We start from the raw sequence: 22,073 nt of genomic DNA on the forward strand, positions 1-22,073 counted from the left end.
AAATGATCTTATCTAGCTTCTTGGCCCCCCAGCTTCATGCAATATTGAAATCCACATGCTCATTCCAAGTTATTTACCAGAAAACGCAGAAGTATCAAGTGCATCTGTTTATAGATTTTTTTTTTCTTCTTAAAACGAGATCGAGTTACAAAAACGGTATTATTTGGGTACTTTCAGAGAGCCTATTCTATTGCTTTTTTTGTTCAGGGGCACGGGATTTGTGCACAGCGTAATTAGCGTCAAAGAACTGAGAGCCAGTCCCTCCTTCCCGAGCGTTTCGGGAGTCCAACGTTCACGTGGAAGCCAGCAATCGCCCCGGGGCTGCCAAGCGTCCTAAGAGGCACGGTGCCTTCGGGTGACCACCCCGGGCTAGGCGCGGGGCCTGTGCGACATCGGGCTGGAGTTGTTCACCTCAGCAGTGTCACACGGTGAGCGCGTGGAGTGTCTTCCTGCCCGCAAGAAGTGAATAGGCTGCTGGTTCAGAGCGCACCCTTCTACGCATTTCTGGTGCGGTGGCGCTGTCTCTGAGGCTGCAAAGTCTTTAGGAGAGCGCTGGAGGCAGAGAAACTAAGTTTTGGTGGCTACCACGCCTCCCGCTGAACAGCGCTGGTTTCCTACTGGGAGGTGGGCGGGGACACCAACGCTCTCCAGCCCCTGCAGCTGGAGTGCTGCTCGACTTTCCCCAACTGGAAGCTGCGGAAGCGCGCAGAGCTCGGGCGGCGACAGCGCCAGCCGATTTTCCGTTCTCCCCGCTCGCTCTTCCGCCTGCGCCGCTGCCCCCGCCCCTACCACTGCCCCCGCCTGTACACAGGAACCAGCGCTCGCCCTTAGCCTCTCCCGCGCTTCTCTCCTGCCGCCTGCCGGGGGCCTGCCTTTTATAGACGCCGCAGCCAATGGGCGCCCTCCTTTCCTTCTGCCCGCCCGCCCGGCCAATCGCCGCGCCCCTTGTGTAATCTTCGGCTTCTCGGCTGCTCTCGGCGATTTTCGTTGTTGCTGGCTTTTTCTGGAGCTGCTCGCTTGCAGCCAGAGAAGCTGCTTTTTTTTTTTTTTTTTTTTTTTTTCCGGGTTCTGAGCTGTTCCGGATGCTTTAGGCTGACGGATGTCTGATCTCCGGATAACTGAGGCGTTTCTGTACATGGATTATCTGGTAGGTGTGGGGAAGGGGTGGCGTGTCGCTTCTCGGATCTCCTGGTGCCCGATGGCCCCCTGCCTATAGGAGCAGCCTTCTCGCTTTCTTTCTTTGGGATGGGATGCCTTTGGGGTTCTTTCTCCCGCGGCCGCTGCTGTGCCCGGGACTTGGAGAGGCAGCAGCTCCGGAGGCTGGGTGGAGGGGCTGACAGGTAAAGGCGCGGCCGGGGCGGGCCCCCGGTGCTGCCGGGCGAGGGTCGTGCAGGGCTGCGAGATGGGGCCCCGCGGCCGGCTCCCCTCCGCTCCCCGCAGAGGACTTTCCCGGGAAGCAGGAGTTTTCCGCTCTCCCTTCAGCAGAACTCCAGGTGCTGCTATTAAAGAGCCATAACCAGAATGGCTCACTAAGTGCCCGGCAGCCCCGGTCATTTGGTTGTTATTAGATCTCTAAAGCTATGACCTCGGTCGGGGCTGCATTTTAAAAGGACATTACCATAAAGGAGACAGGACTAAACTGCATTGCCACCTGGCCAGAGCAGGATGGGGTAGGGCCAAGGTATTGACCCCACAGGTCCGGTCGTGGTGCGTGCTGCTGTTTGCTCAGTTTTAGGCCAGGTTTGAGCTGAGAAGTTTAGGTGGGAAAGTGTCAACCCTGTGCGGGGACGAGCACTTAGAGCAGCAAAGAGGACTCGTGGGTACGTTTGTAGAATTATGCACGTACTATGCTTTGTTTGAGAAATTGTATTTCCCCCAGAGCTGCCTGTGTGTGGTCAAGCAGATTCTCATTACATGAGCTGTGTTCGATCCCATGCAATTACGGTGTTAAGCGGAACCGCTATTGCCCTGCAGAGCTGACGTTGACCCTCCTGTTGTCTTGGACACACGCACTGGGTTTTCAACTGCAGATTGGCCTGGCAGAGACTTGCCAGTGCCTTCTAGGAATTACACTTAAGGCTGTGCTGAGAATGACTGTGAATGCTTTGGGGATCAGGAAACGCTGGGCAAGGGCTGTTTTGGGATTGTTCTGTGTGTGTTTGGGTTTATTTAAGTATGCACACATAGAATGTTTCTCTTAAAGCTTCATAGCTTCAACTTGTGGGGAAGGATGGTGAGGGCAGTGAACGCCTGACATTGTGAATGGAACCACTTCAAAATATCCCAGTTCATATTCGCTTCTGTTTATTGATAGTAGTAACTTCTTTGTGTTAAAGAGATGTTATCTACCTACTTACTGTAGCGTTAAGTGGTCTTTCTGTTCCTGAACGTTCTTTAAAATACAAGGTACTCCGTAGGTTAAGAAGTTCCCAGATGTGTCCAGAAGACTATTTCCTAGGTTAAGTGATTGCAAGAGAAAGCTACAAATTAATCAATCTGCCTAAAGTTTCTTGAGTATAATTGCCAAATAGGAAAGAGTGACATTACCTCTACTACTGGAAGCTAATTTTGGATACTTCACTAAGTAGTGCCTAAAAAGGAATTCACATGGTTCTGATCATTTTACTTACTGAGTGTGTTTTAACTTGGCAAATTGCATCACAAAATTGTCTTTGAGGTGCCAGACCCACCAGAACACTCTGTGAAACAGTGTTGAAAGCTCAGGTTAGCCTCCAGTTAGACATAGGCTAAGGGTAGGTGAATGAATGTTTGTGGGCCCAAGGTTACCCTAAAAGCAGATTAATTTCTCTGCCAGTTCACTAAAAGCTTTATGTCAAAAATCAGTGGGCCCCAATTTTTGATTTTGCGCTTTTGTTTTACTTAACACCCCCACACACTGACATCCCAGTTTTGCTTTTGTATAAAATCATTATTTTGTCACTTTTCACCTTGCTTTCAAAACTCACAAGTGCAGCCAAATAGTCCTATAAAAATCATTTTAAAAAATCTTAAAGGAAACAGTTCAGTTTTTTTTTAAGTGTGACAGGAATCCCTCTTGATCATTTAAAAAAGATCTTTCACCATTAAGTGGACTAGTGGAAAAACAAAAACCCAAAACAAAGCCCAGCCCTCCTGAGGTGGTTTTATTTTGTTTACTTTTTGCTTATCAACATTTTCTTTTCAGAGAAAATGTCTTATCACCCCTTTCTTCCTGCTTTTCATATTGATTTGTTTGCTTATGTATCATCTTTGTATGGTGTTTAAAATCCTGTTTCTCAAAAATACAAAATCAATTTCTTTGGCTGTGTCTGGGATCTTATGTTTAAAAGTAAATCGATTCCTAGTTCTTTTAGTTACTTTCCAGAAAAGGTTAAAAAAAAAAAAAAAGGTCTTTATTGCAAGTTAGATCTAGATTTTGCTGAGTGAATTGGAGTCATTGCCCTTCCATGCACTTGACAAGAGCAATAGTGTGTGTCTTTTCATTCTTTTTAATTGGCATTCAACTTTTTGGGTTGCTGTTGGAAAGAAGAGAGAGGGTGTGTGTGTGTGTGTGTGTGTGTGTGTGTGTGTGTGTGTGTGTGTGTGTGTGTGTGTGTGTGTGTTGTCCATTGTTCTTCAGGTTCAATGTCATTAGCTTAGCCTTTCTTACTTGGAGGAGAGTGGGAAGGGTGAAGTAGAAAGGTGGAGGTGCTATTTTTAACAGCTTTAATAGGAACGAGATGGTAAAACAGAGGAAGAAAGTTCTCTGATGTTAAAAGTGGCTGTTGATTTCTTAACTTATAAAAAATGTTCTGAGAGGTGATGGCCAAGGTGAAAGGCAAGTGATAATACCTTAATATTCAAGACAGAATTTTTTTTGACTTCAATTCGGGGAAATAGTGGTAACTTGTAAATCCTAAATAATTATAGGTATCACCTGGTGCGGGTGCCTGCCTTGGCTCTTTGGCATGTATTTGGGGCCCAGTATTTATTTATTGAATGAATGTGAGGGTGGTTCCTCGCCTCACCCACCTGCATGTAAATTGAGACAAGATGTTATCTGTTTGGTGAGGTATTTTGTTCAGGGGAATGCAAAATGTATCATTTACACTTAACTTTAAGATTATCAAGATCTAAATTGTCTTGCTGGGTTGGTAATTTAAAATAAACATCTCTGTTTTCCAGCTGATGTGGACATCTGCCTAGAAGGCCACACACCCTTCTGGCCATGTTCACACCTGCTAGGTCTGTGGGTAAAGATTTAGCTGTCCTCCCAACAAGCAGTACCAGTATCTTTTTCTTTGCTGACAGGTAGGACTAGCAAGGCACTGTGCAGAATGTTTTGAATAAGGAACAAGAAAATAGTCAAGCTACAACAAAAGAGAAACATATTTACCAGGTTTTTCTGGGAAGTCGGACAAGATCAACTTCTAGATTCCTCTCAGTTCAAAATGTTCTTTTTGTCTTGACTTGCACACATAGATTTGTCTATATTTCACCTTCCCCCCTTGTACCAGCAAAATGACAGCAAGAAAGTTGGTTATGCCCATACAATGCCAATGATGCTCAAAGGAGAGAGTGGAGGGAAATTTATTTCTAAACAGCACATTGCTTTTCAAATATAAAACATTTATGTATTGTGATTATGCTGCTGATATTATTATACTTTCTGGAATGACCACGACTGACCTGGTGGTAGGTGTTGGGTTACCATTTAAACAAGTCTTAGCATCTGGAAAAATTGGGAGTGGTAATGAAGCAGGAAGTGACAAGACTTTTGAGGGTCATTTAATACCCATGCAAATAAAACCACATTTCGGTATTTTCTTTAACCTATTTAACAGTTCTTGAGGGAATCCCTGCATTGTGTGTGCCCTGAACGTCCTGGAGGATGAGCTTATGATGGGCCTTGGTTGTAGGACTGGGAGGCTCAGGGTAGGACAGGTTAAGGAAGGCACAAAAGGGATGAGGAAGCTTCTAATGTATTCCTTTGGTGTCTAGTTCCCTTCTCTCTTACGTGTTTTCTTTGTTTTATTGCAAACCAAAATATAAAGTTATACTTGCAAATGTGACAAAAATGCTTGATCAGTCTGTGTGCTAATTAGTAATTAATGTTCATTGTGTTTGTGTGGTATGTTTAGGCTCTAACAAGGTTTATTAGTGAGATTTCTTTGTATTGACTGGTGAGCCTGGTTTTTTTGGTCATAGGCTAGATCTGTCATCATAAAAATATGTGAGTGGAGACAATCTGGTGAGTGACTTGCATGGGTCATCCCAAATCCATCATCACCAATAGGATAAAATCCAGCTAAGCAACCAGCCAAGACAGCAACTCATGAGGCACTGGGAGAGGGGAGCCCTTAGGGTGTAAAGGAGTGCTTTCTGTGAACTGAATTTCTGTATTGATACAAAGTGTGTTGTTTTTAACCCTGAGTGACTGTGAACATTACAAATTGTATTTGCTGTCGCTGACTGTAAAGTAGCTTACCACCAACTGGATCAGGTGATTCAGGTAATGTACATGATTCATGTAATTGAGCATGATACACACATCCCTACCATCTGCGAAGTTCACAGAGCAAAAAAGTTTTCAGAAAACCTATACCATGAGGTAGGAACCTTTTCACAAAAGACTAGGTCTGGCTGGTGAGCTTCTGGTGTTCTCTCTATCTTATAGTGGGAGCTGAGGAGTGTCACAAAAGGCCCATGATTTGAGCCTTCTAGGATCTTGTTCTCTGGATGCCTAAGCCATGTGCTGGTTGGCCCTCGGCAGGGGAGGGAGGGAGTCTGTGAATTATAATTTGTTGGGTGCTGTGGTTTGGAGGTGGCTTAATCCCCAAAGGTCATGTGTTAGAGGCTGAATGCTTATTGTGGAGTTAGTGTAGAGGTGTAGTGTAGGACCTTTAAGGGGCTGGGCCTATTGAGAAGTCTTTAGGTCAATTAGGGATGTGCCCTCAGAAAAGATTACACCCTGGCAGAGATGTGATCTTTTCCTCCCACACACACTCCTGTCATCGACCATGACATTCCCACTAGAGGCCAGGAGATCTCCAGAACTGTGAGGTAAATAAACCTCATTCCTTTATAAACTTAGCCTGTCTCATGTATTTCATTACAGTAATGAAAAATGGACTAATAAGGAGGTTAAGCTAGTTAATATTTTTTGAGTACTTACTGTGTGCTGGCAATGTTGTGCTTTTCACATGTTGGCATTAAACTGAAATCCAGGGAGGCTGTGCGACACCAAGTTTACACAGCTAGTAAGTAGGTTAGCTGGCATTGTAGCTCCAGGGTGCTCTCTCTTCACTGCCTTATACCTGGAAGTCAGTCTCCTTTATGCTGGGCAGAGGCTCAGGTGGCTTGGTATTAATGCACTTGAAATTTTTACAACATGTTTCATGTAAATGCAGCTGTCCCTCTGTTTCTGAGGCTTCTACAACCATGGATTCAACCAACCAGTGATGGAAGATATTTGAAAAAAGTTCTGTCTGTGCTGATCATATACAGACTTTATTCTTATCATTTCCCAGTATAAAAATTATTCACACTGTGTTTACATTGTATTAGGTATAAGTAATGAAGGATGATTTAAGATACATGCAGGATGTGTACAGGTTATATGCAAATGTTCTGTTGTTTTATATAAGGTACTTGAATATCCATGGAGTTTGGTGTGTGGACCCAATCCCCACAGGTATCAAGGGACAACTGTACCATGCTTCTTGTTAATTCAACGGGTACAGAACCGTGCTGCGTGTCCACTGCCACCTTAAAGCAGGAGCTGTGAGCAGGCAGGCTGATGTCCCTCCTTCTCAAGAACTTGGCTCTCCCATGTGGCCTTTATAGAGAAGGCTGGCTAGAGGAGAACTCTGTTGTGTGCTGAGCCTCCCACCCCACGCTGCCCTTTTTGTGGTCACCAGGGTGATCTTTAGACTCTAATGCTCCATTAAGTGACCACAAGTGCTTTTCTAGGCATCCTTGTTACTCCGCCCCCTCCTGCCTGCCACAAGCCCCGGTTCCTTTTGAGGAGACTTCATTATAGATAAGAAACAGGAGTTTCCTCTTATAATTCTCAAAGATTGATGTAATGATGGTGTATTAGTCGGCTTTTCACTACTGTAAGGACATACCCGAGGCAGGCTATTTTATAAAGAATAAAAGTTTACTTTTGCTCGTGTTTCCAAAGGTCCAAGGTTAGGGGCTACATCTGTTGATGGTCTTCTTTTTTTTTTTTTGCTGTACTGGGGTTTGAATTCAGGGCTTCATGCTTGCTGAGTGCCTTTGTACTGGCAGAGTTCTGACATGGAACCTATATCTATGTCTGTGTGTTTGTATGGTCTCTCTTTATAAAATCACCCGATTCAATCATGGGGGGCTCCACTTTTGTGACCTTACCTAATTCTAGTCACTTCTCCAAGTCCTACCTATGACACCAAAGTTAGATTGAGTTTCTATGCTCTTAATATCACCATTTGGGGATGAAATCCTGCATGAGTTCAGAGGAGCAGGCACAAACCATGTTCAAACCTTAGCAGGTGGCTTTTTATTTTGGAGACCGAGCCCCTTTCAGCTATGCTACGGCATCTGCCCAAACGTTTTAGGTGTTTGGATGAGTGTGCAAGGTCCAGTTCTGATGGATCACCATTTCTGAGTGTCTGGGCTCACTTACCTTTAGCAGGGCTGACTCACAGGCACACCATTACAGTACATCGTGATGTTGCCATTGTGAAATTCTTCATATTAGAGCAGGGTGCCTGTGCTTTCGCTATGCACCGACTTCTTGGGCTAACGTGAAGATGTGGCTGTCATCTGAGCTGTACTTGCATCTGTGCTGGTTTCCTGACTGTCTTGATCCATGTTTTATCACTGCAGTTCGGTCTGGTGCCTGCTGAAGAGGGGACTGTGTGTCAAGTTCCGCACAGAGGATTTATCTTGCATCACCTGATCGAATCCTTCCATGTTTCCATTTGTCAGATATTACTGACTTATGAAAGCTGTAGTAATTTAGAAAAGAGGGAACTTGCGCTCTGAAAGGTGGAGCATTTCCCAGGATCACACATCCAGTTGCAGTCAGGGCTGGCGTTCGAGCCTAGTTTGTCCAATCCCAAGCCTGTGTGTACAAGCATTGTGAGGCATGACTTAGCTGATATAGTTAATATTGGTGGAGGGGAGGAGTGAGAGTGCTTCAAATTGAAGGTTTGTCAGATTGTTGCTGTCACCCGGTTTCCTGAGAGAGGTCCTCTGGGAGCTCCCACTGCAGACTTGCCTGGGTTCTGGCCTTGAGGTGAGCCTTTGCCTGTATGCGGTCTCTCCTTTGCTTTTTGATTGAGTGTTGACCTGCTGCTTTTGGCTACTAGCTCAACAAACCTACATGATTTTGACAGTAACGAGACAATCTCACTCATCTAGTACCTCAGTGTACTGGTAATTCTCCTGATCTGGGGACTGCTGCTTTTGGGGCTGAGGACTTCTGGTCATTGTGTCCATGTCTTCCTGAGAGGATTCCTGGGGGTCTTTCTTCCAACAGGACAGCCATGTCTCTTGCCTCTTACTCTTGGGGAAGGGTATGAGAATCTGGAGCTGTTCTAGGAACATCTTTCCCAATCAGCTCAGACATGGAGTCAGCAGCTACAATGGAATCCACTTCTTTCTGAGTTTTAATAATTTATGAATTATCACACACATTCAGAAAAGTACAGAAAAAAATAGACTTGCATACTCACTGCTGTGATTCAAGAGGTGTTAACATTTTACCTTTTTTTTTGTGGTTCTGGGGTTTGAACTTAGGGCCTACACCTTGAACCACTGCACCAGCCCCTTTTTGTGATGGGTATTTTCAAGATAGGGTTTTGCAAACTATTTGCCTGGGCTGGCTTCAAACCTCAGTCCTCCTAATCTCTGCTTCCTGAGTGGGTAGGATTACAGGCGTGAGCCGCCAAGCACCTGGCCCATTTTAACTTCAAAACTGGTGCTTTTTCTTCTAAAGAAACTTCAAGGCACAGCCAAAGCTCCTGCTCTTTCCATGCTTCTATACTCTGCCCTTCTCAGTGGTGACAGTTGTCCCAAAGTTAGAGATTGTCATTCTCATGCACCATGTAGCTTGTTCTTTTATGTTTAGGTGTGCACAAGCTATATACAATATTGTATGTGTTAGAAGTTTTACAGAAATTGTAACATACCATCCTTACCTTTTTAAAACTCAAGTTTTTTCTTCCCTGATGTTTTTGAGATTAGTAAATGTTGCTGCATGTAGATCAGTACATATTTCTTCCATGTTTCTGGTTTTGATGTTGCCTTTTTTTGTCACATGTTTGCAGAGATCTTACCAGGATTTGGTGAGAAACTCACAGAAGGAAAAGTGTTGGTTTTGAGGCATGCATGTATGTGTGTTGTTTTTTTGTACTACATGTGAATCACATAAGCTGTTTAATGCGCATTTTAGCTTTTGTTATGGTTGACCAGTTTTTAAGTAACTTTCTAATTATATTAATACATGTACTGAATATATTTGTTCACAGACTATATGATAACATGTTTATCATTAAAGTAAAAGCTGAGTGATGGAAATTTAGAAAGTACAGCAGAGAATAGGAAAAAAAGAGTCTGTAATCCAGCAACCTACAGATAAACAGTTAGCATTTATTTTAGTGTGTTGTCCTGAATCTAAATAGATTATTCATCCATATAGAAAATCAATACTGCCTCCTAATGAAGATGATGTTTTATAGCTTTTTGCACTCACAACTTTTTAAATTTTAATAACTTCTGCAACACGAATTTTCTGTATTTTACTGGGAAACTGTAATTTACTTACCTAGTCACCTTTTTCTTTAATATTTTATGTTTGCTTTAATTTTGACTGAAAGTATCACTTTGATGAGCACTCCATGAAAACACTTGGGGATTTTTGTGACCGTGAGTGTAAGGAATAATTCTGTAATATGTTAGTGGGTTCCAGGGCCAAGTAAGTTTGGGAAACTGTTAGGCAGGTTTCTCTATTGTACAGCTTTTAACAAGCTAATGTACATCGTGGATCTCTAAGAGGGAGATTATTATATACAGTGTTCCTAATCCTTTAGGGGTAGTTTAGCTTTATGATCAACCTCTAGAAGATTTGTTGGATCACAGCTGACCTGCATTTTAAAGCTCTTGATGCTGATTAAATTACTTTAATATTTGCAGTGGACTTAGAGTAAAGCCTGGGCATAATCAGCACTGTTCGTTAAGGTGAAATTATGTAATAAAGTTGGTCATGGTGACACTAATTAATATTTACTGAAAATCCACTCTGTGCTTCATTCTGGGGGAAGTGCTTAATAGGCACTCACCTGTCAGTCAGTCCTTTAAATAACCCTGTGAGAGGTATAGGAGCCATCATTCCTGTTTTATGGTTGAGGAATCCAAGGATCAAGAATTGAGTCATTAGTCATGGCTGCCTCAGTTGTTGGGAGGGTTGTCCACATGCCCACCATCTGAATAAGAAGATGTTTTTATTAGTGATGGAGAAGAGAACTGAGTTTGAAGCCAGTTTCAGAGACACCACCTGTTATCTGTGTAATGTAAAGTGTTTCTCAAATCTCAGGTCATGGCAATGTGGAGAAATCAGGAGAGTGTTACAAGGCAATCACAAATTAATTTATAGTTAAAAAATTGGGATTATATCTTTTCAACTTTTTGTGACTACTACAGTAGCCTTCCTATTCTGAAATGCTAGTGAGTAGTAGTCTCTCTCTCTCATTCAAAATGTTGTTACCTTGCAGAATAAAAAGTTAATAAATTCTCAAGTTTGTATTATATATTTAAAATGTACTTCTTTTTTAAAATTTTTAAATCCTGGAAACAGGCATAAATGAGCTCACCATCCCCGAATAATAGAGAAAGAAATGGAAGAATGGGGAGGTCAATGATTTAGCCAAAGATCAGACAGTGGTATATAATAATGCCTTTCTATGTGTTGCATTCACCACCCGAAGAAGGTACTTATTTCTAAAACCCCTGATATTGGGAACTTGGTCTAAGGCAAATTACCCTGAACCATAATTTCCTCATTTGTAGAGTTTAGGTAGTACTAGAGCCTTTGTGATCATTAGTATTAATAAAAACAGAATCAGTAAACTGTGGGGTTTTTCTTTTTTTGTAAAATCATGGAATTTCTGTACTCAAGGAATTTCTGTACTGATTGGTGTAAGAGTCTATTGACACAGTATAATGTCATCAACAGAAGAGGGAGTTATAAACTGATTCTCTCTCTCTCTCTCTCTATGTCCTTGACTTTTTTCCTCTTCATTGATGCTCTGAGAACTTTTTTTAACTCTCAAACTATACAACTTTTGTGAATTACTTTAAATATTATGTAGGAACACGTTCTTTCTTGTGCATTTTAAGAGCTGAATATCAGTAATTCTCCTTGGCCTTGGTTAAGACATGCATTTTGGTCTATTTTATAATTTAATCTTATTTTAAACAATGTAGTTTCTCCTAGTCCAAGAAGAAGTAAATTTTTATAGTCAGTATTTTCCCTTTCTGCTCTGGCTCAGATTTTTAAGATGGCAATTATGTCTATTATATGATCTGAGAATATTACTTTATTTAACAAACTTTAACAGATTTTTTGAGGGTTGAATGTGAATGTATATACTATACTCCATGGACGTATGGTGTTATGTAAAGGTACTTACATTTTATTCTATTCTAATTAAATTTTTCATTCAAAGAATTTTTTTTTAGATTGAGATATATCTTACACATAGTAAGCTGCACAAGTCTTAAAGGTATAGGTAGGTGGATTTATATGCCCCAAGAGGGAGAAAACCTTTGCTATACTGTAGAGGTCTCCCTTGTGTCCCATCCCAGACAGTACTACCGTGTGTATGTGTGTGTGTGTGTGTGTGTGTGTGTGTGTGTGTGTGTGTGTGTGTGTGTATTCAGCCTGCCTTTGGGATTTATCTGTTTTGGTGCATGAATTGGTAGTTTGTTCTTTTTCATTTCAGTTTGGTACTCTTTTTTAAAGAATATGCCATTGTTGATTTACCTATTTTGTCAATGGGCATTTGGATTGTTTCCAGTTTTGTAATATTTGGAATACATTCTTCTGTGTGTTCAGTGGAAATAAGCACTACTTTCTGTCGAATGTATTCCAGGAGTGGCGTTTCAGAGTTATATGGTGTGTGTAGACATACTGGTTCACCAAATGCTGCTAAACATTTCCCCAAAGTGGTTGTAGCAATTGGTCTTCCACCACTAGTGTGAGAGACTTCCTGTCACTCCATGCTCTTTCCAGCTCTTCCTAATAGTCATTTTGTGTAGCCATTTGGATGGGTGTGTACTCCAAAGAAATTTGAAGTTGCCCAAGGCTAATGTTCAGATATGAGAACAACATAGTAAAAGAGAGATAAGGCAGATTTTTTAAATCTGGAGGAATCACTTGGTATATTCTAAAACACATGATAGTCATGTGATTTGTTTGAAGAGTCTGATAAGCTTCAGGAATACATGGGAGTCTCCTGAGGTGACTTTGTTCCTGGCTTTGCCACTAAGTGTGGGAAATGGGCAAATCAGTGAATATCGTTGCCTTCGGTTTCTTTATAAAAAGATGAGATTAGTTAGATAATCTCAAGTATCTCATTTATTTCAAAATTTTTCTGACTCATTTTTTTGTCCTTCATGGAGTAGCTATCTTTGTTTATATGCTTTCATTTTTTTCTCCCTAATTCTATGGTTATAAACACATGATTATAAAGTTGCCTGTACGTAATTTATTGTTCACTCACTCAACTCCTTTTTTACATGAGCATTATGTTCTGGTGCTGTCCTGGGCACGAGGAATATAGACGTGAATGAGCCATTGGCCACCAGTTATGCTCTGTATATTGAAAAGTATGCTGTTGCATTTTGTAGTAACATAGTCTATCTAGGGAGAAATAAATGTTACCAAGGGAATGCATAAAAGAGGAACTTAATCTAGACTTCAGGGCCAAGGAAAAGCTCAAGAGGTATGCTTTTTCATCTGCAACACTGAAGTTGAGAAGCATTGGCCACCTGATAGGCAGGACCAGGGCCATGACTGGGACAGGGGCTAGAGCTGCAGAGCCTAGCTAGGACAATGCCATGGAAACCTTAAAAATCTGCCTGGAGTGACAGTCAGATGTGGCTACCATGTGGAGAGGAAGGGCAGACTGCTGTGAGACTAGTAAGGAATATGTGGTCCTAATCCAGGAAGGAAATGGTGGCATTTATAGGCAGGAAGGGACAGGAGGGATGTAGAAAAATAGGTGAATTTAAGGACCACTGGAGAATAGCTGAAATTTTGTAATTCGATACGGAAGATGAGAACAGAAGAAGTTTCATGGATAATTCTCACATATGGGATTTGAACATTGTTTTCGTTGTCTATTATTGTGTAAGAAACCACCTCAAAAGTGACTTTATGTAATAGCAATAATTTACTCATGAGTCTCGGTGGGTCACTGAATTCAGCTGGGCAGTTTGCTCAGGTCCTTCATGAAACAGATGGTGGCTATGTTCCTCTGAAGGTTTCTTTACATGTGGGCTGGGATCATTGCATCTGGGCACTGGACAAGGACGGTAGACTCGAGGCCTCTTTTTGTGTGGTCTTTCTATGTGGTGGTCTCAAGGTAGCAAAATTCTTATGTCAAAGCTGAAGTCTTGCAGGGTGAATGTATCAAGAGACGCTGGAAGAAGTTGCCTGTTTTTTTCTAACTTATCCTTAGCAGCAATATAGCATCCCTTCTGCTTTGCTGTTTGTCATGATACAAAGGCATGCTCAGGTTCAATGGCAGCAGCAGACATCTCAGTGGGAGGAAGGTTGAAGAATTCATAGGTATGTTTTATAGCTGCCACAGGCATTGAGGTGACTAATGAGGTCACACACTGAAGGGCAGGCCAGGAGGGAAAGCAAGGAGGTTGATTTTACAGTGACCAAGTTTGAGCTGCTCTGCAAAACCCAGACTGAGAGTTTAAATGGGTAGATGAAAACTCAGAGATGAGGTTTGTGGAGGCAGTTAAAAGTAATATTCAACATTTATTGTTACTTGTTTTCTACTGTGCACATTGTTACTAATGTCATTACGTAGGGAACATTTTTCAAACATTATCCATTTACTATTGTCACTCTAGAGATTAGGAAACTGAGGCTTAGAGAAATTGGGTATCATGGCCAAGACATAATGGAGCCAGAATTTGAACCTAGACTTGGCTAATGATTGAGCTCACGTTCCTAACCACTTAGATGAGATCTGAAGCTGTGGCCACACATGAAGGTTGGACAGAGTGGGATGAGAAGAACCCCCAGGAAGCCCAGAACTTCAATCTCTGCTGGCACATAGTGGGCTTGCACTTTTTATGGGATTACCTAAAGAAAAAGAACCCGAAAGGAGTCTGGGAGAAAGAGAACTGAGAGGCTGGAGGAAAACCTGGAAAGTATGCTGTCAAGAGGCTGAGAGACTATTTTCAGAAGGAGGAAGTGGTCCATTTTGGTAAACATTGCCCAGAGATCATGGCAGATAATTCTGAAAAATGACCACTGGATTCACGTCAATGGTGACCTTGGCCAGAGTGCTATCAGGGGCCTAGTGGAGATGCAGGTTAGAGGAGTGGGAAATGGTGAGATCTGTTGCAATTTTTGTAAGACTTTTCACCACTGGAGAGCAGAAAGGCAGTGGAACTAGAGAGGTAGGAAGATGGCCTGGGGAGGGGAGGAGGGGGGCATTTTGAAATGGGACTAGAGATGGTTAAATGCTGATGACGTACAGTGTAAGTCATTTTGCAGAGTGTGACTGAAATGTGAGGTAGGGCTTTGAGCCAAATAGGATTGAAAAAGCCACAACAAAGTTGCTTCTGTGTGGTGTTGAAGTCACAGACTGACTTAATAATGACACAAATCTAAGTGATTATGAGCTTTTTTTGTTTCTCTAGCCCTTACAGTTTCCACAAAGCAGGTAGATAGGTAGATAAGGGTTAAGGGTTTTCCAAGGTGAATTGATGGGTAGGCAACAGGTAAAGGAACATGGGACACTTACAAGAAAACAGTTGGAAGGGATGAACAGCCAGATTTGAGTTAATGGAAAGAAAGGAGGAGCAAATAGAAAGTAGTAGGTACATGTGGTTCTGGTGAGAGTGAACAGTAAGTTGTTCAAGTGGTCAGACAATTAGAGCATATGAATTTAAGATTGCCTGGGTAGACCTGTTCTCCAAGGGGAAACTAGTGAGTTAGTAAGAAGTAGAGCAGGGGTTGGAACCCAAGGAACCTGGCTCCATGGCTCTCCTTCTTAATCAGTTCTGCATAGTTAATGCACCTCCGGTACACTGCTGTAGTAGAAGGTTCCATGCCAGAGCTGGGGAGGGTGTGAACTAGTGTGAGCTTGGCTGGTTGGAGAAGGGGAATGGAGCAGAGTAGAGTGACTTGAACATGAAAGATGTTTTCACCAAAGAATTTCACCCAGCACTTCCCTGATGGGAGGTTAGAGGAAACTTAGGCCAAGTTAGTTGTGCTGTGGAGGGTCCTAGTTGGATAAACAACCCATAACTCATTCACTTGATTTTTAAGACTGATCATTTCTGCAGAGTGGGATTGTACTTCAGGGGAGTTCTGGGCCCTGGAGAATGGGCACAATGTTCTGTCTTGAGGGACTTGGTTGCTGTCTGGATCTGCTACACAGCTGGGTCTCTTTGGAGGGCCCACTGGGTCTGAGTCCCTGTGACTTCAGCTCCCAGGGTAGAGAACTGTTGTTTGGAAGCATTGAATCCAGAAGCTGATGAAGGTGGCATATGGAAGCCAGGATTTTGTTTTGTTGTGGGCAGGTGCCTAGAGCTGTTTAGTTAGAGTAACCTGTAAAGTTAGCCTTCACAGTATGTCTGGAACAACTGTGTAATCATCCAGATGCATTGTTAATAAATCTGAAATTGCCTATATGATCTGACTTCTACCTAATGAAAGTGATCAGTGAGTGTAGTCCTACAGAAATAATTTTTAGTGGGAAAGTTCACCTCGTCTCTCCTGCTCGCATTTAAACCTTGTCTTCCTGTCTTTCACCATATAAGCTGATGGGAGGCTTGTTCCAGGGCTCGTCCTGGGACTGCCTTAGACCTTTCAGTCTTTGAGACACTGCTCAGAGGTTCCTGGCCAAGGGGTAATTGGTGTTGAGATCCAGCCCCTGCTCCCCTTGCCAAGGTCCCCAATGTGAATGGGCACAGACATGCCTATTGGGCTAGTGAAGGCCCTGCTTTGGGCATTTGTTCCTGTCTCTGAGTCAGGACAAACCTCATCATGTCACAACATAGGGCTAGATTGCAGGTCTTTTGGTATCCCCTGAGTTTGGCACAAGGTACACATGACAGGTGCTGAGCAAATGGTTAGACCAAGACACTACCCCAAATAATGGTTAAGGAATTGAGTTTGGAGTCAGACTGCCTGTGTTTGCATTCTAGTTCTATCCATTGCCTACTGTGCTGCCTCTGTGCCTCAGTCTCCTTCTATGCAAAATGGGCATAATAATGGTACCTACCTCATGGAGTTGAATGTATCTAGACACACTTGTGTGTAGAGTTGTATGCCACATAATATTTCGATCTATGATGAATTGCGTATCTGGTGGTGATCCAGTGAGATTCTGTCTCCTAGTGACATTACAGCAGCCTGTGCAGATATACAGTGTGTTGTTCACACAGGGCAAGGATATCCAACCATTTGTTTCTCAGCATACATCTCCATAGTGCAGTGATACTCAACTGGGTGTGTGTGTATGATTTAACAGGGAATCTAACACTGAAAGTACTATGCAAGTGTTTGCTATTATTGAATTGGGACTTTGTATACAAAACAAGGACATATGTTACTGTCATCACTAAGAAGATTCTACTGCAGTTCTATTTATTCTTCCATACCAGCCTTTCAAAAATCTTTTTTTAAGCATAGTGCATAGTAACTCGGTTAAAGATATTGCAGCTGCTGGTTAGTGTTTTTAAGTGGCAGTTATTTCTGATTTACAAGGGTGAAAGGTCCTGGTATGGCAGACCATGACCCACATCTGTCCTCAGACCAATTCTGCTTACAGCTTACATAAGTTCGGGCAATTGAGATGGCTCACCTTCACCTGAGGAGGCCAGTTTTCTGGAGTCCTAGTCCAGAATGATATGATTGCTTGGAGCTCTCAGCTCCCCTTTTGTTGGAATCCAACATTTTGAAAGTCAAGTTTCTGCTTTTGAGAACTTTCCCCCCTGGCATGAGATTTATTGGCTGGCTTTTGTATCCCATCTTCCCTTATGAAAGTTTCCTGAGAGGTAGTGGGTTGTAGAGGAAAGAACGCTGGGCTGATTTATTGCCAAATGCTGCTGTTCTTCATCATTTCCAATGTTTCTGGAATGTTGTGGGCTCTTTTTTCAAGTCGCTGTGCTAGATGGAGAAAGCCTCTTGTGATTATTGGATTGCTCTTTCTCTGTTTCATTTCACATAGAAAATGCTATACTTCTGTGTTGTTCACCAGTCATATTTCTTCAGTGTAACACAGTTTTTCTGGCATTTTGTTGGATTTTTCAACAAACTACATATTTTAAAGACTGGGTCACCCACCCACTATCATTTGCTTACTCCTGGGTGTCCCGATTGATTTGGGCCCCTGCTGACCTGGCCTTGGGCTGCAGGTAGGATTGCTTTTTGAACCAGAAGGGCAGACCCTTTTAATCATTTCTTTGGATGTGGGTTGCTATTTTTCTGCAGCCTGAGCGTATAAGGAAATAGATTCCTGTGCTAGTGATGTTTCGTTTTCTCACAATCTGTCTTTATTTGGGGATAATATCTAACTGTGTAGGTTAGGAAATACCCATGGGTGAATATTTTCTATTTTTTGACTTTTTGTTTATAGTTTTATCATCAATGATTATGTGAGCTTAATATTTCATTTTGAATAGTTTTATAAAGTAGACTTAATAAAAATTCTCTTCCTCCATGTTGAGAATAGATCTTCAGTTGATGATTCTAAAACTCTGTCAGATTCTTTGTAACAAGAAGACACTGGTATAATAAAACAAGTTGCTTAAAAGTTGAATTATAGAGAAACTGTGCAAGGTATAATGCATATCCTAGTTCTTTGTCTGAACCAATATAAAGATGTGTGACTATGAAAAAATGATGGAGATGAAGAGTCAAGATTTGTAATGATCTCGTTGATGATTTGATTCTTTCCTCATCTGTCTTAAACTAGCTCTTTTCTGTTCCCCAGACCGAAAGTACTTAAGGGTTCGTCTCTGAGACAAAGATTATTTATCCCAGTTGCTTTATATGTTATTACAGTGGGTGACACTGGAACAACGGCAGCGACGATAACAAAGGAAAATATGCCTGAGAGTGGTTGTAGGAAAGGGGATCAAAATGAAGGACTTTTGCTTTACTAAATGACACTTTAATCAATGTTTAGTTCTCTGAAATGAAGCATAGTAAGTTTAGACCCTTGACTTTAACTCGAGTGTACTGCCCTGTGCGGAAATATTTTGGTATAGTATGAATAAAACCTGCTAGATTTTAAAATATTCTATTTGGTGGGGGAGGAGGTGGTTCTGGGGTTTGAACTCATGCTTGTTTTGCAGGCACACTACCACCTGAACCATTCTACCAGTCCTTAAAATATTCTGTGAAGGATGAACGTCAGACTAGTTTGGGAGAAGAAAAGGCCTAAACTCCCTTCTTCCCAATGTCAAGACATTCTTTCTTTCTGTGACTCTTGTACCTACTGAGACTATTTCCTGTACACAGACTGTACTGTTCTTTGCTTGTGGGGGAAATCCCAGATGATGGGCTAGGACAGGATGGACAGAATTTTTCTGAAAAGGGTCAGCTAGTAAATATTTAGGCTTTAAGGGTCATATATCCTGTTTCAGCTACTCAACTCTGCCATCATGGTTCAAAAACAGCCATAGGTAACAGTAAGCAGGTAGGCGTGCTGTATTCCAATAAAACTTTATTGTCAAAAGCAGGCAGCGAATTGGCTTGGCTCATAGATTGTAGTTTCCCAACTACTGGGAAACTTCCTCAGGGAAGGGAGGCATCCATCGCTGGATGGATTGGAGTTTGGGTCTCTGTACTTGGAGATTGCCTGTAAAGAAGGAAACACTATGATCAGTGACATTAGTATTTTGAAAGACGTGAAACAACCTACTGTGAATCACCAGAAGGCACACCTCCAGTGAGGGTCAACATGATAGGGAGTCAGATGCTGTTTCAGGGTGAGGAAGAACTCCTTTTAGGTTGTTCATCTGCTTTGAGTAAAAAGTGAAAAAACTGAAGCTGCTTCCCCACTTATCTGGAACTTCGTAGAAGGGCTGCAGGTGCTGAGTGAGAGGTTGAAGTGGATGCGATGTTCCTTTCCACTTTTTCCCTACTTCTTAGTTGGTCCTAATATATCAGACCATCTCTCTCTTCACTTTACCATTAGTTATTTAAAAAAACATTGTGGTTAGGAGATTTTAAATGCTTCTTTTCTTTTCAGTAGTAGAGTTTGTTTCCTAACCAACTTTGTGCAGAACTAGAAAACAAACATTTTATTACGTTTAGTTATTAGAAGATTATAGTTGCGATATTTACCAATGTGTTACTATATGTTATTATTGTTGGCAAGGCAAAGGAAGCTGTTTGATGAACTCCAAAGCTGAGTGGAGACACGTAACTGAGAAGTGAAGATTCATCTTTGAGTTTATTTGGTTCTGCATTTTGTTTGTTCTTTGTGGTTTGATGTTAAGGAAAAAGATTGTTCCAAAAGAATCATAGTTGCAAATGTTACAGATTATAAAGTAGCTCACTGCACAATCTTGATAATCTTCAATCAGAAGGGAGAACACAGGTTTTAATCTGAAGCTTGTACCCCATTCCCTCCAAAAAAAAAAAAAAAAGTTGCTTAGGCAACCCATGCGCATGTGTGGTGGCTTCCACTGTGTTAGGTTCACAGTCAGAGCATTTGAGTCTGTGCTTGTTTTCATTGTAGTCTCTAAAATAATTACACTTCATCTTTTCATTTAAAGGCATTTCTTAAATATCTACGGGCCCATTTGCAAACCAATTTAAGGGACAATTTGAAAAGCACTGGTTTAGAATTAGGCCTAGGAGGAATTGAAGTGCCATTCACCAGCCTTGGGTTAGTAACCTACCCTCGGTATTCTGCTTGTTCCCTTTACTACTTAGGACCAAATACATGCAGTTAAGAAGGGCTGCTATATACACTTGGAAAAGCAAGGATGTGAACAGCAAAGGAGAGAAGAAGAGATTTTCTAATTGACAGTTGGGCCCAAAGGGTGGGGTAAAGGAGAAAGTCTACAAGACTGAGGACTAAGTGATGTTCTTTGAAAAAAGGAAAAGCAACAGGTTGAATCCCTGGGGACAAAAGTAGATAGATTCCACAACCTGAGTTGGGCACAGGCCTCCCTGGGACCAGGTTCCCTGGGACTTGCAGAAATCCCCAAGTAATTCCCTGCCATATTCATTAGGATCATTTGTCTTCAGCAAGTGTGAGACAGTGCATGGCTGTTTAGATACATTGTGGAAGTGGAGGCATCAGATACTGAAGAGTGGCTCAAAGAATTTGGCTCTGAAGCCAGTGAGGCCTGAGAGGGCAGCCCAATAAAATCTTTTGGGCCTGGTGACTGTGGGAGGAACTGGAGTTGCAGTTAAGATGCTCTTAGGCTGTTAAATAGTCTTTTTTTTTTTTTTTGGCAGCACCAAGGTTTGAACTCAGGGCTTCATGCTTGCTAGGCAGGTGCCCTACCACTAAGAGCCATTCCACTAGTCCTGTTAAATAGTCTTTAGCAGGAGGTGACGGGAACTGACTTGTGTGCTGAAAACTTGCTCTGGCTGCTGAATGCAGAATGAATTAGACAGGGCCAAAAGGGGACCAGGAGGACCTGTTGGGGGAGACCTGTTCCCATTCCAGCAGAATCTGTGGTTGGCTTGGCTCAGGACTCAGTAAATTTGCCAGAATGCCTTCTCCTTGCTAAATCCTGATGCTTGCTTACTCTCTTTTCACATCTGAGGGTAGACAATTGAAGTTCAAGATGAGGAACTTTTCCAAGGTCACTTTCCAAATGATTTGAACCCAGGTATGTCTCAGCTTAAAGCCCACCTATCTTCTATCCCCACAGTTCGAAAAATAAGAGGAAAAGTCCAAATTACCTAATTTGTAAGCACCTAGTAAGTTTTGTGCCCTTTAAATGGTTGTTAGAACATTCTTCTATAATTGATGACTTTTTTCTGGTGGTATAATAATTTTTATAAGTTAATATGGAAGTACTGACTCAGTAAAAGGGCTTGGCCATTGGAATATTCTGAAGACTTCATTTTTTATTTTTGACAGTACTAGGGATTGAACGTGATTAGGCCTCACACTACTTAGGCAAGTACTTTTACCACTTGAACTATGTACTCAGTTCTTTTGCTCATAGCTTATTTTTCAGGTAGAGTCTTGTGCTTTTACCTGGTATGGCTTTGGACCAAGATCCTTCTCTCCACCTCCTATTTTGAGGACTTTAAATAGTAGGCTTGACAATATAAGAATCATGCTCAAGGAAGAAGCTTAAAATGATAAATTCCAGGCAAGACTCCCTAAATGACAACTGCTAAGGTTTGAACAGAGGGGCTGTGCTGAAATTTGTTAATTTAATTATATCAAAAGGGAGTGAGGGGGAAGTCCTTAGTTTGGAGAATTAAATATAATTTTCCTATGATTCTAAATAATGTTTCTTTAAAGATCTAGTGGTAAGTTCACAGCAAACTGCATGCCTATCATTATAAAATAATATAAAATGTTAACTAACGTTGAATATTAAAATGTTGAGTGATAATGAAATGATAAAATTTTGTATAATGTAGACTCATGCCTCTTAATTCTAAACAAAACCCATTGCCTAGCTGGACAGAGCTGTGAGAGCTGGTGGTGTCTCTCTCCTCCTCCCTTCTTCCCTCTTGATGTCAGGGGTGGGCCTGTTAGCAGCATGTTGGGAGTTGAGCCTTCTGCCTTTGTTTCCTTCCTTGGGGAACCTCAGAGTGACTGTCCTGGTTGAAAAAATGTGCAGTGAGAAGTCACAGGAGTCAGTTC

The 22,073-nt window shown here is 41.9% G+C and overlaps 1 protein-coding gene across 5 annotated transcripts in view; it reads left to right on the forward strand.

Annotated features, from left to right (window-relative positions):
* The first annotated feature begins 996 nt into the window (after positions 1 to 996).
* The window catches only part of Arl15 (ARF like GTPase 15), a 384,701-nt gene continuing 363,624 nt past the window's right edge, over positions 997 to 22,073 (forward strand). For all 5 annotated transcript variants that reach the window (XR_012449178.1, XM_020171995.2, XM_074077502.1 and 2 more), the window contains exon 1: positions 997 to 1,147. Coding sequence is in view for 4 of the 5 variants with exons in the window: in XM_020171995.2 (XP_020027584.1) it covers positions 1,100 to 1,147 (48 nt within the window). In the remaining variant the exon portion in view is untranslated. The remainder of the gene's footprint in view (positions 1,148 to 22,073) is intronic.

Source organism: Castor canadensis, chromosome 6 (assembly GCF_047511655.1).
Source record: "Castor canadensis chromosome 6, mCasCan1.hap1v2, whole genome shotgun sequence".
NCBI classification, from domain to species: Eukaryota; Metazoa; Chordata; class Mammalia; order Rodentia; family Castoridae; genus Castor; species Castor canadensis.